The sequence below is a fragment of the Corticium candelabrum genome, chromosome 20 (genome assembly GCF_963422355.1).
Source record: "Corticium candelabrum chromosome 20, ooCorCand1.1, whole genome shotgun sequence".
NCBI lineage: Eukaryota > Metazoa > Porifera > Homoscleromorpha > Homosclerophorida > Plakinidae > Corticium > Corticium candelabrum.
Window position 1 is genome coordinate 1,718,316 of NC_085104.1, and position 15,000 is coordinate 1,733,315.

The window sequence follows — 15,000 nt, forward strand, 5'->3', positions numbered from 1 at the left end:
GTCACGTGATTAATTGTTATCACGTGACTTATATAACTGTCAAATTGTCCTAATTAATCAGTTCTAAATATCCAAACGATCACAACAGCCGCAACTGCCATGATTCGAATGATAAAGTGCAAATTCTCAATGTCACTTTTCGATTGTATTTCTGCTGCGATTTCATTTCTTTCCCGTGGTGACTCGTACGCATCTCTCACATCACACAATGTCTCCTGAACTGCTTTGTTGGTTTGATCTTCGAAAAATTTATTTTTGTTGACAGTTACAACCTCACGGTTAATATCAATCTTGTTACCACCTGACTCAAATTCCTCGCCCTCGTCCCGTGATTTTTCGATTGTTTCGGATTCGAGTCGTGAGGTCAATTCATCGGAACTCGAGTGTTCAGCAACCGGCTCCTTTGCATACAAGTATCTCAGTCCGAACCAAGCCAGCGGCACTGGCATCCACAAATGATAGAGTCGCAGACTCGTGCCATGCGTCACGATTTGAATTGTTCGTTGAGATACGACTCCACCCTGCTGTGCAGAACACTTTGCACACTGTGGGTAATACACCTGCTTCTCTCCTTCTCTTGCAAGAGCAGTTGGGGGCTGATGGTCGCGATGAAACTTATTGACCCTCCATTTTCTACCACAAGTGTGGCAGCCATGTTTCTTTCCAATTTTGTGAAACCTTTCTCGAGCAGAAGGCGAAAAAGCGTTGTTTCTTCTGGCAGGAATCGATACTCTAGCAAATGCTCCTCGTTTGGCGATGTTGCTGGGTAGGACGGAGTGGTATCTTCCCGTCAGGATGCGAAAGACCAGAGCGCTTCCCAGTCCGCACGCAATTAGGTTTTGCCAGTCTGTAGGCAGTTCGTCTAGCCACGTTTTCTCGTCGTTCGGTGATTTTGTTATCGTTCTGTGTGCCTTCAGTGTTGCTATTGCCGCCAGTGATGCGCAGCAACCCGAGAGGAAGACCGACCCGAGTCCTAAGAGGGGCCCCGCTATGCGTCGGTCACTTGTTATCCGTAGAGGAGCGTAGAGGAATCTCTGTTGTAAGCCTAGCGCAACGGGAAAGGCAAGAGAACCGACGACAGACGCAGTCAAGACTTCTTCAACCATCGCGCGCAACGGTATCGTGCAGGAGTCCGAGGACGATGAAAGCGAGCACACAAAGAAAGCGAGGAACCGTTATGCTGTGAGCATGTTCGAGTCGGAGTAATGTATTGGAGACATGCATCCCTTAGTATCCTAGACTATTGTATTGTAGGTATGCATCTCAATACACTAGACTATTGTATTGGAAGGATGCATCTCACAATGCACTAGACTATTGTATTGGAAGGATGCATCTCACAATACACTAGACTATTGTATTGGAGGGATGCATCTCTCAATACACTAGACTATTGTATTGGAGGGATGCATCTCACAACACACGTTTGAACTCATTTATTACATAAATGAGGAGCACTAACTATTACATGGCCAACGCACTTAACAATGATGTGGTACCAATATGCATCTCACAATACACTAGACTATTATATTGGAGGGGTGTATCTCACAATACACTAGACTATTGTATTGTAGAGTCAATGCATTAGATTATGTCCGTCCAAAAGGTTAGGAGGGCTCTGCTTGTTGACTACAAGTATCTACAGACTTAGTGAATCGAATACCTGTTATGAAATCTTTATATTTTGTGGCTTTCATTTTGAATAACGTGTATAAGGGTAATAACCTAACTAATTGTTGCAAACCTAACCAACCCAATTGGCACTAGTTGCTACCAATAGTCACAGTTAACGTGTCGACTGACTCAGTAATCAACATCTTGTTTGTCCGAATTGTTCCTAGACCTTCGTACTTCTCTCGATACTCTCCCCAGAAAAGCTGCACAAAAGCAGAACTCAACAATCACCCACCAACACGTCGCAATCATTCACTATATTACACGGAGCGTTGCGTCTAGCCCGTCTTCCCGTAGCTCCGCCCGTTAACCTTCGAAATCGATCTAAAACAAACATCAAAGCGACCGGTAAATATCTCTAGATAACACACGGAAATTGCTTGCACATACGGGACGTCAGTTCGGTGGTGACGACACAATACGGGTCCTCGCCGCTCCAGTTTCCGTCACTTGTACAGCGTCTCGTCCGCGGGCCCGTCAACTTCAATGTCAATCCGGGAATATCGCCGTCACACTCGTACACAATCTCGGTACCAACCGAATAGCCCACCTCGGCCGCCTTCAACACAGTCACATGCAGTACTGAGAAACTACCGTCAATCAACGGTCGAGGCTCGCAGCACCGAACAGCTAGACAAATCAGTGAGTTTCCGTCTAAATTGCGGTTGTAAATCAACATCCTACCGCTATCGCTGATGCATTCTTGGTGACACGTCTGTATGTCGTGTGATTTTCCGGGACAGTTTCTTCCCGGAAGTTGTTGCCCTTCCATGTAGTGATTCGCAAAGCCCGGATTCTGACACGTACGGAATCGCTGGCGAATGCCGTGCCCGCAAAACACCGAACAGAGCGACCACGCCGACCACTGCGTCCACGAGCCGTCTACAATCGAGTCACAACATATGGGTAGTTTACTCCCTCCGGGGGGCCCCACATCGCGCGCGTTAGCGTCGCTTACCTCGCGGGCATTGAAACGGTTGGTAGCACTCGACTGTCTGGAATGCATTCGATTCGTCGCACTCTTTGCCGGCGTTTGACGGTACCGGCGCAACGCATGCTCGAGCGCGATGCTTGGTACCGCTACCGCACGACACACTGCACCCCGACCAGGGGCCCCACGGGCCAAACCCGCCGTCTGCGACATAAATAAATTAAACAGACTTTATGGTGCAAAATTTGGTTTATCGAGTGTTGGTTGCTTACCGCACGGACACGATTGATTGTTGCACGTCAGTAGTTGGACGCTCTTGCCCGCGCAGTAGGCGCCGCGGTTGGCGGGCGACGGACGGTCGCAGTTGCGCTCCTTGCGACTCACGCCGACGCCGCACGTTCTCGAGCATGCGCCGAACGACCGCCACTGTCCCCAACTTCCGTCTGAAACGAAACGAGTCGAGACATTCGGACGCGATTGGTATATATGTATGTTTATAAAAAATTGAAATTCATAAAGTAAAAAATTGTAATAATTTTTCAAAATTAATTGTAAAGTAAAAATTTATAAATATATAAAATTAAAAAAAATTGAAAAGTAAAATTTTGAATAATAATATAAAATGTTTATATATTTAAAAATTTTGCTTTTAAAATTTAAATTTTTTCATATATATATAAGTAGTTTAATAATAAGTAACATGTAAAAAGTAAATTTTTAATAAAAAGTAAAAATATATGAAAAAATTAAAATTAAAATTTAAAGTTTTAATTTACCAAAAATATAAATTTAAAAATTTTTTAAATTTAAAATTTAAAATTTATTTAAATTTATTTTTAATTTTATTATTTAAAATAGGATTGCGATATATATATACAAACTGTTAGACTGACCAATCGGGCAATGATAGAGATGCTCGCAGGTAGCCCTTTCAGTGTTGTTGAGACCTGTGGGATCACTTCCACAGTCGTTTCCGCCGTCGGTTGGCGATGGGTTGGTACACGTTCTGAGGATAAAATTTCATGGGTTTGCTAGGTGAGAGGAATTAATGTCAAATTCTGTGTTTACCGTTTTCTACTTCTAGTGGCTTGAATGTTTGAGGAATTCCTGCAGGTGATGCTACACTGTGACCACTGACCCCAATCACTCCATTCACCATCTAGACAGACTTTGTTAGCGTATAAGCACCCAGTCAGTGTGTGAGTGTGTGTGTGTGTGTGTGTGTGTGTGTGTGTGTGTGTGTGTGTGTGTGTGTGTGTGTGTGTGTGTGTGTGTGTGTGTGTGTGTGTGTGTGTGTGTGCGCGTGTGCATACACTCACCGCAGGGACATAATGGTAGGTCACACGTTCGAGGCTCGGTGTCCGCTCCTTGACAGTTGAGACCTTGGCTGTTGACGACCGGACAAACGCACAAGCGTTTGCGTTGCTGTGTGGCATCGAGCCCACACGGCTTATTACACGGATTCCACTCGTTCCAATGCGACCATTCGCAATCTAGCCGCATCACAAAAGGAGAGTGGGTTACCAACCCCCTGTAATATCCCAGTCATTCAACATACACATACCGACTAGACACTTCGTCACGAGGCATTCTGTTTGGTCTTCGCTCGCTCCTTCGCAGTCCATGCCGTTGACTGGCACCGGATTGTCACAGCTCCGTCGTCTCGTCTTCGTCCCATTCCCACACGTTCTGTCACACTGCGACCAGACAGACCACAGAGACCAACCGCCGTCTAACCAACAGTCAACATCATCGACTTTGCATGCAGGATTCTATACAGGCATCCTTCTGCTAGGGAATTCCCTCAAAATTTGTACTACAATTACGTTACTAGGAATGTCGATAGTAATACTGCAATAGATGGCATGCTAGAGTCAGAAAATTTTGAGTGCACAGTGACATGATCTTTACAAGCAACATCTGGTTGTACACCTGCACAGCAACACTAGGAGAGTAGTAAAATGGACCTCTCGTTGCCGACGCGCTTTTCTTTGCCTTCTTTTCCACTGAAGACGCGCCCGTGTAGCTTTGAAGCGTTTGTAGCACATTCTAGAAAACGCGCCATTCTTCGCGATGCGTAGAAGGAGGAGTGACTTAGTTGTAGGCGGGCAACTAAGTTCTAACCTACTGCTTGCAAGTGGGCTAGCGCTAACCTAGGTTAGCCAAAGCCACTAATTAAGACCAATTTGTTAAATGGCGTCTGAAGCTAAATTAGAGCTAACTTAGGTTAGAAACGTCGTGTGAAAGCACTCCCCTGTTCGTGTATTGTGACTTACTGCAAGGACACGGTTGCTCGTTGCACGATTCGACCTTCGCATTCGGCCCTTCGCATTCTCTCCCACCACACTGCGGCTGTGAGTCGTTGCAGTATCGGAGGGACACACGTATACCGGTAAAGCAGTCTCGCGAACACGACGAAAACGCACCAAACGAACTCCAACTTCCGTCTAGACACACAAACGCGCGTCTCACAAACTCAGGGTATTACCATGTCTGCACTCACCGATTGCACAACAGACGTCGCTCGTGCAGTTCTGTGATTCGGATGCTGGCTGGTCGGTGCAGCTGTAGCCGTTGTTAGATGGAGGCGGATTAGTGCAGTGCCTCGTGCGCGTGCGCTTGCCGCCAGAGCCGCAGGTCACCGAGCATGCGTCCCATTGACTCCACACCGAGTATCCGCCGTCTGCAAGAGATACATAAAACCGATTGGCTGCACGTGACGTAATGATTTTTGGACTTGAAATAACGTGCGCTACCGCATGGGCATTCGTCGAGATTACATGAACGTATTTCGGCGGCGCTTCCCTTGCAGTAGTCTCCGCCGGTGTGGGTTAAGCCATAGGCTACGCACACCCGCGTTCGTTTCCTCGTGACGTGTGTGCCACACGTTCGTCCACACCCTGACCACTCGTCCCAACCCGACCATCTCCTTTCTTCAAACACATGAGTACTAATTGCTATCATCGTGTTAGAATTTGATTACATACCGGGAGGGCAGTAGATTTCTGGCAAACAAGTGTCGCCCTCTCTATTCGATCCGGGCCCGGGACATGGCGAGCCGCCATTTTGAGGAGCGGGGTTTGTACACGTGCGAGATCTGAATCTGAAGCCGATGGTACCACACGACACGGAACAAGCGCCCCAGCAGTTCCAGTTACTCCATCCACCATCTACATTGCGTATGCAAACAAACAACTCATCCAACGGCCATAGAAATAAGACAGTCACAAACAACGACAGACGATAGACACGTACATACCAATAGGGCAATGGGGTAATATACACACTTCTTCCTCCTCATTCGTTCCGAGACATTCTCTTCCGCCACCAGCCGCCGGCGGACACGCACATTCTCGAATTCGAACTCGCACGCCCTCCTCGCACGTGACGGAACAGGAAGACCACAGAGTCCATTCGCACCAGCGACCATCTAGGCGCCACAAATCGTCCACAACTTCAAATCGAAGAGCCGACGGTTATTAACCATATTTCTTTAATTAAACGCCGCCGAGTCTATTTTCTTAGCTAGGGTTCCAACTGCGGCGTTTATTCAAGGGCGGCATTTATATTTGTCTACTCAGCTGTGGCGGGCGTTTAAACGAGGGCGGCGTTTAATTAATCGAAGAAATACGGTAGTCAGTGATTACTAACGGGCGGCGACGTGGAAGACGCATCCTTTGGTGCGTTCCCTGTCTCCCGGGCACGTCGATTGCGTGTTGTTGGGCGTCGGATTCGTGCATGTTCTGTGGGATAGATGTTTGGGACCGCCTATGGCTCCAGTGCATGTAGACCAAGAGCTCCACCGACTCCATCCTCCCTCTATATTGGAAACGAGTCGAACAATCAAACACGAAAGCTTGAGTATTCGATATACTCACCACACGGACAGTAGGGCGTGATGTTGCAGTGCTGGTTTTCAACAGCGGCGCCGATGCACTCGAGTCCGTCGCGTTGTGGCTCAGGACTGTTGCACTCCCGCTCTCGCGTTCTCCGTCCGTCACGACCGCATGTCTTACTGCAAACACTCCAACCTCCCCACTGACCCCATGACCCATCTGTAACAGTGTCACAGCGTCACAGCGTCACACACGCACACGCACACGCACACGCACACGCGCACACGCGCACACACACACGCACACACACGCACACGCGCACGCACACGCACACACACACACGCACACACACACACACGCACACGCACACACGCACACACACGCACGCACGCACGCACGCACGCACACACACACACACACTTTAAGGAGAAATACCGATGGGACAGTGGTGAAGACGGGAGCAGCTAATCGTGCGGTCTGACGCTCCTAGACATATCCTACCGCCATTCTCAGGCTCGGGACTATTGCAGTAACGCACCATCCGCCGTCGACCTTCTATACCACATTGTGTCGAGCAACATCCGTCGCCAAACCATTCACTCCAATAACCATCTGGAACAACACAAATAATTAATTAATTATAAGGCAAGTTTGTTTGGCGGTGTCTCGAAAATTAAACGTTTACCGCACGCGCACGGTTGCGCGTTGCAATCTCTTGATTCGCTTGCTCGGCCGGCGCAGAAGTTGCCTCCGAATGCCGGTTCCGGGTCAGCGCATTGACGCGCGCGACGAGTCAGACCGCCGCCGCACGGTCTGTTGCACTCCGTCCACGACGTCCATCCCGTCCATTCGCCGTCGACTGGACACTCGGTGATGAGGCAATAGTCGAAGTCGGAGTCGGACCCAGTACAGTCGGCTCCGCCGTCTAAACATGAGAATTATATAGTTAGCCTGTTTGATAGATGTGCATGATGTTTTGTAGAGTGGGATGACCCGAGGGAGCTGGATTAGTGCATGTTCGATTTCTCCGCTTCATTGCTCGTCCACAGGTACTTTCGCAGTCGCCCCAGTGTGACCATGCCGCCCATTCTCCGTCTACACACACAAACAGTTACACACACACACACACACACACACACACACACACACACACACACACACACACACACACACACACACACACACACACACACACACACACACACACACACACACACACACACACACACACACACACACACACACACACCAAGTGTCTCGTCGATCCATGAAATCCTATCGACTGCTTACCTCGAGGACAGTTCTTCCTATTGCATCGTTTGCCTTCTTCGGTCTGACCCTCGCAGCCGGCGCCGTCGCCGTTAGCGATGACCGGATACTCGCAACGTCGTCGACGGTAGGTGTGTCCTTCGGAGCCGCAAGTGCGGGAGCAGGACGCCCATTCGCTCCACTCGTTCCACACGCCGTCTATATCACACACAATCAAGTCACCGACTATTGTGTCTCGCGTTTGGTGTGTGTGCATCATGGTATACTACTGACCGACGGCGCAGTCGCCCGGGTTGCACGCACGAGTCGTGTTGTCGGCTCCGACGCAGTCGACGCCGCCAAACGCCGACGCCGGATTAGTGCACTTCCGCCGTTGCGTTTGCGTGCCTGCGCCGCAGCTTGCCGTGCACGTCGACCAGCATCCCCACTCACTCCAGCCACCGTCTGAAAGCAAACAATCACAGACAGATACAGAGGCAGACACAGACAGACACGTACGCACACACTCATTTTACAAGACACTCCGTCAACGACTCACCCAAAGGACAAGGCTCCTTGTTGCATGCCCGTCTGTCCACACCAGAACCGATGCAGCTGCTTCCGCCGCACCTCGGGCTCGGATCGCTACAACTCCGAGATCTCGACCGATACCCATCACAGCCACACGTCGCCGAGCAGTCGCTCCACTCTCCCCAGCCCGACCAATCACCGTCTTGCGGACAGCATCGAGCGTCGCACTCTTCGTACGAAAATCGCATACCCCCACATTCCGTGACGTCACACGCTTCGTCGGGCGGCGACGTGCAGTTACGACTTCGAGTGCGCTGTCCGATTCCACACGTCGCGCCGCATTCACCCCAGCAACTCCATTCGCTCCACTGGCAGAGAGAAGGACACTCGGACAGATTGCAATATCGCATTTCTTCCTCCGGTCCCGAGCATATGCCGATCGAAATGAGGCAGAGACGTACGCGCGTTTGTTGATGCGACCGTTCCACGCCGCACGTTGCGACGCAGTCCGACCACTCCGACCACTCCGTCCAATCAGTCGAATCCGATGACGGTAGGTCTTCCTGTCCTAAAGATATAAAATATAGTTTATATACAAATCTGTCGTCGTAAACCCCAAGCGAAATGCTATACTGCGGCAAGGGGGAGTAATGCAGTTGCTGTCTTGCGTGCTGATGCCCTTGCAGTAGTTTCCTCCATGGGCCGGCGGCGGATTGTCGCACGCCCTCAGACGCTCCCGGAGGCCTTGCATGCCGCACATCGTCTCATTACAACCCGACCATTCAGCCCAGTCGCCCCATTGCCCGTCTAGACATCAAAATTCAGGTCTCGACATCAATTGTATACACACACACACGCACGCACGCACACGCACACGACCATACCGCACGGGCAAGGAACGTCTTTCCGACACTCTTCGAACTCGGTTCGCGGACCGTCGCAGTCCCGACCATCTGAAACTGGAACCGGACTGCTACACGTCCGATATCGTTTCCGCAGGCCGCCGTTGCACGTTCGCGAGCAATTACTCCAAGTTCCCCACTCCGAAAACCCTCCGTCTACAACCAAAGTCAAATATCAGTTAGAACGATAGTGTAAGTGTGTGTGAGTGTGAGTGTGACTGTGAGCGCGCGTGTGAGTGTGCGTGTGAGCGTGTGCGTGTCTGTGTCTGTGTCTGTGTCTGTGTCTGTGTCTGTGTCTGTGTCTGTGTGTGTCTGTGTGTGTGTGTGTGTGTGTGTGTGTGTGTGTGTGTGTGTGTGTGTGTGTGTGTGTGTGTGTGTGTGTGTGTGTGTGTGTGTGTGTGTGTGTGTGTGTGTGTTAAAATAGTGAAATCCGACCTCGTCCGCAGTGAAACGACGCCTCGCATTCGCTCGTCTCTGTCTCGTCGCCTTGACAACGCAGCCCGCCGCCGGTCGGACGAGGATTACTACAGCTTCGATTTCTGTTTCTCTCGCCGACGCCGCACGTCACGCTGCAGCTCGACCAACACGACCACGTCGACCAGCCGCCGTCGACACTGCACGCGTCCGGAGAGCACGAGCGGACCTGATTTCGTTGATCGTCGCATTGTAGACCGCCGTGCGACGGTGCAGGCTCGCTGCACGATCGACTTCGGTTTTGAACGCCCCGGCCGCATGTTTTCGAGCAGATCGTCCACTCCGTCCAACTACTCCATCTGCCATCTAAGAAAGAAATCGTGAAGCAGTGACCACATACGCATAGATTTAACGGCAGTTTATATGTACGTACTGATTGGGCACGATCCTCTGTTGCAGACATGCGTCTGTCTGATTGGTCCTTCGCATGCTCTCCCGCCTTCGACGGGTACGATGCAGCGTCGTTCTCGTGCCGTCGTGCCGTCGCCGCAAAGAGCGGAACAGCTCGACCAGCACGACCATTGCGACCACTCTCCGTCTAAACGAAACTCTTCGAGCACTCTTATTTTGAGAATTACCGGTTTATCTCTCACCCTCGACGCAAGATTCCAGATCGGCGACTCGAACATCCGTCGCCGCGCCGTCACAGTTGCGGCCGCCGTTTTCCGGCGTCGGTTCCGTACAGTAGCGTCTGCGATATCGCGCCGCGTCCTTTCCGCACGTCTTGTCAAAAACGCTCCATTCAGTCCACGGACACCAGCCGCCGTTGACGGCACACGGCGGCATGCCGGCACATCCCGTCACGTCGAGAGAAGAACCGGCGCAATCGTTTCGGCGTCCGTTGACGGAATTCGAGCAGCGTCGCTCTCGAGTTCTCACGCCGTCGAGACCGCACGTCACCGAGCAGGAACTCCAACATCCCCAAGCGCTCCATTCGCCATCTACAACACTCGACGACATCGTCAAACATAACATTACAGCTGAATAACAGTTTTGCTTACCGACGGCGCACAAATCCGTTCCGCACGTCTCTTTCTCACGGTTTGTCCCCGAACAGTAGCTACCGGTTTCGGATCGTGTCGGGTTGTCGCACCGACGGAATCGATATCGGAATCCTCGTCCGCACGTATGAGAGCAACTACCCCAGTCTTCCCAGGATGACCATCCGCCGTCTATCGGACACTCTTCCATCACACCGATGCACTCCTCATTTTCCTCGCGCGAGCCGTTGCACTGGCCGCCTACGAGAGGCGTCGGATGATTGCAGTGACGATTGCGAGTTCGGACGCCTCGTCCGCAAGAGACCGAGCACGACGACCAACATGACCAGTAGCTCCAACCACCAGCTACAACGTTGTAACGTTCTTGATTCAACAAAAACGTGGAAAAGTCTGTCGATTATGTGGTAATGTTGGCTTACCGGGTGGACACTGCCCAACGTCGCATACCGTCGCCATTGACGCGTTGCCTGGACAGCTCGACGCGCCGAAGTTGAACATTCCGGGAAGGCATTGGCGAACGAAGTACATCACGCCTGGTTCGCACTCGTCCGGACAGCGAGAAACCGGAGTCCACTGAGACCACTCGGAAACTAGACAAAATAACGCTAAAATGTTGCATCAAGTGTGTGTGTGTTTGTGTCTTTGTTTGTTTGTTTGTTTGTTTGTTTGTGTGTTTGTGTGTTTGTTGTGTGTGTGTGTGTGTGTGTGTGTGTGTGTGTGTGTGTGTGTGTGTGTGTGTGTGTGTGTGTGTGTGTGTGTGTGTGTGTGTGTGTGTGTGTGTGTGTGTGTGTGTGTGTGTGTGTGTGTGTGTGTGTGTGTGTGTGTGTGTGTGTGTGTGTGTGTGTGTGTGTGTGTGTGTGTGTGTGTGTGTGTGTGTGTGTGTGTGTTGTAAACGCACTCATTGGGCAGAAGGGCGCCATCACGCATGTTCGAGCTTCGGTGTTGTCGCCCGAACAAGGTTGGCCAGCGTTGTCTGGTTGAGGACTGGTGCACGAACGGGATCTCCGCTGAACACCTTGATCGCACGTCGTGCTACAAATAGTCCAAGACGACCAGCCGCACCAACCGCCGTCTATACCAAAAGCAACTGAGATATCTAGGCCAAACGTTTTCCTGTTCTTTTCTCACCAATGGGACACGGTTTTCTGTTGCACTCTTGTAGGTTGGTGTCGTTTCCAGGGCAAGATGTACCGGGACACGGCTCGGGCGAGGGTGTCGGGTTATTGCAGAGTCGTTTGCGAATCCTCGCTCCAGCAATGCCGCACGTTCTCGTGCACTTTCCCCAAGCGTTCCAGCCTCCCCACCCGCCGTCTGTAAGAAACCAATGCAAACATAGAAAAATCGAATGATTCTAATTGCGCTCGGTATGAGCACAGACCTTGCGGGCAACACTTGACGTTGCATCTTGCGGTTTGTTCTCGTGGCCCCTCGCATGGTTTACCATCGGACTGAGGAAAAGGGTTGTTGCATTCTCTCCAGCGGGTTGTGATTCCGGTTTCACCGCAGGACGTACTGCACGGCGACCAAGGCGACCATCCACCCCAGTTGCCATCTAAACAACCGACAAATTGGAGTAACAAAATGGTTTAATTTAAATTATGGAGCACGCACCTGTAGGGCAGACGAGAGTTAGGTTGCAGGATACGCTGTCGACACTCTCGCCCGGACACTCGTCAATGTCGCCGCTTTCGCAGTTTCGTGTGCGTTCGCGGAAGCCTACGCCGCACGTTTCCGAGCACTCCCTCCATTCGCTCCATTCGGCCCAACCTGAAAGCAAATGCACGTGGTACAGTACAAGAGACAGCGACGCGGGAAAACGCACGCGGCCAGTTCTTACCACCAGGACACGGTCTTAAATACGGACACTTCTTTGACTCTTCGCGCACACCGTCGCAGACAGCCTCGGCTGCGTCGTCGCTCACCGACATGCCGTCGACACGCACGCAGTCTCGAGTCCTCGTGTAGTTGCCGTTACTTCCGCAAGTAACAGTGCAAGACCACGACGACCACAGCGACCATTCCGTCCGTTCCTCGTCACCGGAAAATACTAGAAAAAGAGTGTCGGCAAGTTTTCACAAGATAAACGATTGCAGAAGTAAAGATGCCAAAATTTGGTGTAACATACGTCCGTCTTGAGCTTGTGCATCGACGTATAGAGCGGCAGCGACGAGTAGAATCTTCAGAACTGCCGCAGTTGTTTGAAAAGCTACCAACATTGCACATGTGGCACACAGAGAAATGAATGGGACACGTCGTTTCGCCGATTTTAGTAGTCGTCATACGGGATATGCTAACCGTCAATGCCGCCTAGTTTCCATTTGACAGGTCAGTCAATCTAGAAACTTCGAATACCCCACACCAAATAAGGAAATTTATTAACATAAGCATACGGCCGCACGCATGTGATTGACAGCTATTGCCAACAAAGAATTCATGTATGGGTGCATGTACACATGTGGTACATCAACCCGATTCAATTCCATTTACAATTCTCTACAAAAATATCGCACTTTGTTGCAAAAGTATAAGGCGCGAAGTTAAAGTCGATGCGAAACACACATGCTGTATGCATTTGGTGTGTCGTTAGTTCTCTGTTTAGTGCTTGGATGTCCGACCAAGTGCCCAAACGTTTGTATTTCGAATTGCGATTCGGTGTCTCATTTCGCCTTCTTTGATAGACTCACAAACGTCGCCGATTTCGGTCTCCTCTCAGTCGCCATTGCGATTTCGCGTTCTGCAACGTATTCTTCGTACTCGGCCAGTGACGTGTAGATGACATGATCTCGAACAAACTGGAAACGAAGACAGTGAAGTTGTGTCGCTCACGAGCAACGCGTACACACGCACACACACACACACACACACACACACACACACACACACACACACACACACACACACACACACACCATACATCGATGGCCTTCTTTATATCAGGCGCTTCCCTCTCCCAGGGCCGCAGATGCGCCAATACACGCAGCAAGCGGTTCTTCGACAGCCTGTACGGCCCCAATTCAGCAAACTCCTGCAATCAAAGTCAAATAACAAGCGTAAACGTCAAGTTTACGGACGTTCCTTTACGTTTACTACCTTTGCTAGATATCGCAAACGCAGCAGAATGTGTGCAAGAAAGCGGTCATCTTGAATACCGGGTGGAAGCTCCATGATTAAGTCATGGTACCTGCAACAATTTTTGAAGCAAAACATCGACGGGAAGTGTTTGTACACTTTATTACCAATGATAATTCATCAGAAGTTTTCTTCTTGCCATTGCGGCCGTTTCGGTGGCTACACCGGCGCGTATTGTCTCCAGGTCTTCCCACAGCTTGCCCTTCTTCTGCATACCATCCAGTGTCATGAATTTCTGTCTGCATGTCTGGTAGCGGTCTCTGCAGCACAAGCCCGATATGTTGCATCCCAAATGAATTAGAAATATTATGTGGCATGCATGCACCTCTGTATGGCTGATAACTGTTCATGTACAATAACTTCTTTGTCTTTCATCACACTGTCAAACTTCAGACCTTCCTCTGTCGGGCTAAACGAGCACTGAAGTATTGGAGGGACGTCTGATGGTAGACTGACGTTGCTGAGGAAAAGAAAGAGCGTCAAACAAACACTGAGATGTTGTGCAGTTTTGACGTAGTAAACTACCTTTTTCGTCGTCGAACTGTGACTGCTTGAACTGAAAGAGATTAGTGTAAGCAATAGAGGAGATAGATTATAGGATAATGGCAAACCGCTGTCTGCTTTGCGTATAGCTGCGAGTGCCCTGCGATGAATGTAGTCAGGCTTTTCAACCAGCTTGACCAGCTCTTCATACTGTTTTGGCTACAATCAGATATGAGCTATAGAGTGAATGAAGCGACAAACAAAAACAGACAGACAGACAGTGTATAATAGTTCAATGTTTGAGAATATATGTATTGACAGACTGACAGACAGACAGACAGACAGGCAGGCAGACAGACAGACAGACAGACAGACAGACAGACAGACAGACAGACAGACAGACAGACAGACAGAATCAAGTTTATGTCAACAATCTACACTACTACAACAATTTGCTGTTAAAACGAAATGCTCTACCCATAGTCCAAGACTGTTGCTAATGTGTAAAACACTGAATGTCTCTATCAATCACAACTAAAGAACAAAAAACTGAACAATGTCTGTCTGTCTTCTTGATAACATGGATAGATGGATGCACACACATACATACATACATACATACATACATACATACATACATACATACATACATACGTACATACATACATACATACATACATATATACATACATACATACATACATACATACGTACATACATACATATAGACAGACAGCTCCAAAATGCAATAGCAAGACCCTTACAAAGAAGTTCTCATCTCTTCTCAA

At 49.9% G+C, this 15,000-nt stretch overlaps 4 protein-coding genes across 5 annotated transcripts; all 4 read right to left on the minus strand.

The window, feature by feature from the left end:
* Positions 1-53: 53 nt before the first annotated feature.
* LOC134195708 (uncharacterized) lies at positions 54-1,117 on the minus strand. The gene has a single exon (XM_062664784.1). The coding sequence runs from the start codon at positions 1,104-1,106 to the stop codon at positions 54-56; it is 1,053 nt and encodes a 350-aa protein (XP_062520768.1). The 5' UTR covers positions 1,107-1,117.
* Positions 1,118-1,667: 550 nt separating this feature from the next.
* LOC134196047 (A disintegrin and metalloproteinase with thrombospondin motifs adt-1-like) lies at positions 1,668-8,633 on the minus strand. Its single transcript, XM_062665128.1, has 23 exons — positions 8,252-8,633; positions 7,987-8,157; positions 7,735-7,911; positions 7,438-7,539; positions 7,130-7,369; positions 6,880-7,056; positions 6,487-6,663; positions 6,260-6,427; positions 5,868-6,038; positions 5,596-5,778; positions 5,365-5,541; positions 5,112-5,291; positions 4,885-5,055; positions 4,173-4,340; positions 3,928-4,101; positions 3,677-3,767; positions 3,502-3,614; positions 2,881-3,051; positions 2,636-2,812; positions 2,362-2,559; positions 2,068-2,307; positions 1,942-2,001; positions 1,668-1,880 (listed from the first exon to the last, which is right to left on the minus strand). The coding sequence occupies exons 1-23, from the start codon at positions 8,631-8,633 to the stop codon at positions 1,807-1,809; spliced, it is 3,942 nt and encodes a 1,313-aa protein (XP_062521112.1). The 3' UTR covers positions 1,668-1,806.
* A 124-nt stretch (positions 8,634-8,757) lies between these two features.
* LOC134196048 (A disintegrin and metalloproteinase with thrombospondin motifs adt-1-like) lies at positions 8,758-12,816 on the minus strand. The gene is made up of 14 exons (XM_062665129.1): positions 12,726-12,816; positions 12,438-12,647; positions 12,212-12,367; positions 11,979-12,152; positions 11,729-11,911; positions 11,499-11,672; positions 11,020-11,190; positions 10,601-10,945; positions 10,193-10,540; positions 9,973-10,137; positions 9,561-9,905; positions 9,108-9,281; positions 8,838-9,030; positions 8,758-8,791 (listed from the first exon to the last, which is right to left on the minus strand). The coding sequence occupies exons 1-14, from the start codon at positions 12,814-12,816 to the stop codon at positions 8,758-8,760; spliced, it is 2,763 nt and encodes a 920-aa protein (XP_062521113.1).
* Positions 12,817-12,995: 179 nt separating this feature from the next.
* LOC134195846 (uncharacterized) lies at positions 12,996-14,526 on the minus strand. Of its 2 annotated transcripts, none has more exons than XM_062664933.1 (7): positions 14,341-14,526; positions 14,255-14,285; positions 14,055-14,189; positions 13,837-13,989; positions 13,691-13,781; positions 13,510-13,625; positions 12,996-13,392 (listed from the first exon to the last, which is right to left on the minus strand). In XM_062664933.1, exons 3-7 carry the CDS (start codon positions 14,102-14,104, stop codon positions 13,281-13,283), a joined length of 522 nt encoding a protein of 173 aa, XP_062520917.1. In that variant the 5' UTR covers positions 14,105-14,189; positions 14,255-14,285; positions 14,341-14,526; the 3' UTR covers positions 12,996-13,280. The 2 variants fall into 2 exon arrangements, with proteins under 2 accessions (XP_062520917.1, XP_062520916.1); XM_062664932.1 differs by having other exon boundaries at positions 13,515-13,625; positions 14,341-14,525.
* Between the last annotated feature and the right edge of the window lie 474 nt (positions 14,527-15,000).

Excerpts from the sequence above, each read along its gene's own strand:
- LOC134195708 (XM_062664784.1), bottom strand. The coding sequence starts at position 1,106 with ATGGTTGAAGAAGTCTTGACTGCGTCTGTCGTCGGTTCTCTTGCCTTT.
- LOC134196047 (XM_062665128.1), bottom strand. The coding sequence starts at position 8,633 with ATGCGATATTGCAATCTGTCCGAGTGTCCTTCTCTCTGCCAGTGGAGC. Across the intron at positions 6,039-6,259 it reads CGTCTTCCACGTCGCCGCCC|ATGGTCGCTGGTGCGAATGG; the intron begins GTTAGTAATCAC and ends TGTGGCGCCTAG. Across the intron at positions 3,768-3,927 it reads CCTACCATTATGTCCCTGCG|ATGGTGAATGGAGTGATTGG; the intron begins GTGAGTGTATGC and ends AAGTCTGTCTAG.
- LOC134196048 (XM_062665129.1), bottom strand. The coding sequence starts at position 12,816 with ATGTTGGTAGCTTTTCAAACAACTGCGGCAGTTCTGAAGATTCTACTC. Across the intron at positions 11,912-11,978 it reads CGTCAAGTGTTGCCCGCAAG|ACGGCGGGTGGGGAGGCTGG; the intron begins GTCTGTGCTCAT and ends GGTTTCTTACAG. Across the intron at positions 10,138-10,192 it reads TCTGGAATCTTGCGTCGAGG|ACGGAGAGTGGTCGCAATGG; the intron begins GTGAGAGATAAA and ends AGTTTCGTTTAG.
- LOC134195846 (XM_062664932.1), bottom strand. The coding sequence starts at position 14,104 with ATGAAAGACAAAGAAGTTATTGTACATGAACAGTTATCAGCCATACAG. Across the intron at positions 13,990-14,054 it reads CAGTTATCAGCCATACAGAG|AGACCGCTACCAGACATGCA; the intron begins GTGCATGCATGC and ends CTTGTGCTGCAG. Across the intron at positions 13,626-13,690 it reads GTTTGCGATATCTAGCAAAG|GAGTTTGCTGAATTGGGGCC; the intron begins GTAGTAAACGTA and ends CTTTGATTGCAG.